Source organism: Octodon degus, unplaced genomic scaffold, assembly GCF_000260255.1.
Source record: "Octodon degus isolate 3935 unplaced genomic scaffold, OctDeg1.0 scaffold00156, whole genome shotgun sequence".
In the NCBI taxonomy this organism is placed as follows: domain Eukaryota; kingdom Metazoa; phylum Chordata; class Mammalia; order Rodentia; family Octodontidae; genus Octodon; species Octodon degus.
In genome coordinates, this window is record NW_004524732.1 from 6,177,414 (window position 1) to 6,178,763 (window position 1,350).

General features: G+C 38.5%; 1 protein-coding gene across 1 annotated transcript in view; it reads left to right on the forward strand.

Moving 5' to 3' along the window:
- Mei1 (meiotic double-stranded break formation protein 1) overlaps nt 1-1,350 on the forward strand; it is a 100,932-nt gene that overhangs the window by 41,683 nt on the left and 57,899 nt on the right. Inside the window, exon 5 of the mRNA XM_004642606.1 lies at nt 777-882. Within this exon, the coding sequence (XP_004642663.1) occupies nt 777-882 (106 nt within the window). The remainder of the gene's footprint in view (nt 1-776; nt 883-1,350) is intronic.

Consider the following 1,350-nt stretch of genomic DNA (forward strand, 5'->3'; position numbering starts at 1 on the left):
TTGATGGGCATTTGGGCTGTTTCTACCCTCTTTTTTTCCCTTGGTTTGACACAAGTTTTCACTCTGCAGAGCTAGTTTTTCTTATACCCATTTACCCTCTGTTTTTCAAATAAACTTTTTAGCACTGTTAAAAAACAGAGCAAAACAAACAAACAAAAAAACCAGAGCAATATTTAATTATAAACTATATTTAAATTATATCATTGTAATTGTTTTGCATGTGATTACAATATCAGATTGAATTTATAATTAAATGTATCAATCCTTATCATGATGCCATTTAATCTTTTTTTGGGATCTTTTGAGACAGGGTCTTGCTATGCACTTCAGGCTGGCTTTGAGCTCACTTTGTGCCAAGGCTGGTCCTCCTGCCTAGCCTCCCTAGTGCTGTGATTACAGGCCTGTGCTACCATGCCTGGTTTAATAATAGTAGCTAAGATTACAATCAATTATTTCTACACTGAGTCAGTGTTCTGTCTTTATGTTGTTCCCAACTGTTGTCCTGCTTTCTGGTTCTGTAGGAGGTAATACGTGCTAACTTTAAGTTCAGTTTAATAAATGTTTACTGATCTAGGTACTGACCACTCTGGAAGGAACTTGACTCAGTCCCTTTCTCTTGGGAGTTCCCAGTTGAGTGGCGGAGGTGGATGCTTAGCTAAAGAAGCTGAGCACAGTGAGAGCATAGTCATACATAATGCAGATGTTAGTGTGGTGGGACAAGATCCTTTGGTGGAGCGCTGTGCTGGTGCACAGCAGACTGTATCCACTTTCTGTAGCTGTGTAACATGCCCTCCATGCAAGGCAGCCTGGCTATCCTGACCCTTCTTGGCAAGTTGGTGGATGCCATCCCTGTCCTGGCTGATGAGCTCGTGAAGGAGCATGGTGAGTAACTGATGTGGGAAACCTGTTTTGGTTACACTGCCCTTTGGTGGCCCGCTAACTTTCCTGACCTTCCCTAGCCTTCAGTTTTCCTCCATTGTGTTCTGTATTGGTCAGTCTGAAAAAGTCAGATTTTTTTTTATTGTGACCTTGGGCTGTTTCCATTCATTCTTTTAACACAAAGTACCTACTATGACCTTCCTTTTGTATGGAAGGAAGAATTATTCTGAAGCATAAAAGTACTTCATTTTATCAGTGAAATGCAAATAATTTTTTTTCATCCAAGGTTAAATCATTTAAGTTCTCAAAGCTTTGACTTTCTTGGTAAAGCCTTTAGAAAGTACTTATTATTATTTTTTTTCAAAATTTTATTGATAAACAGATAGCAATGAGACAGTTTCAAATCAAATTGGAAGTACAGATTCAACAAATAACACACTGCATATATTCTTCTTAGTGGTTAATTGCTGT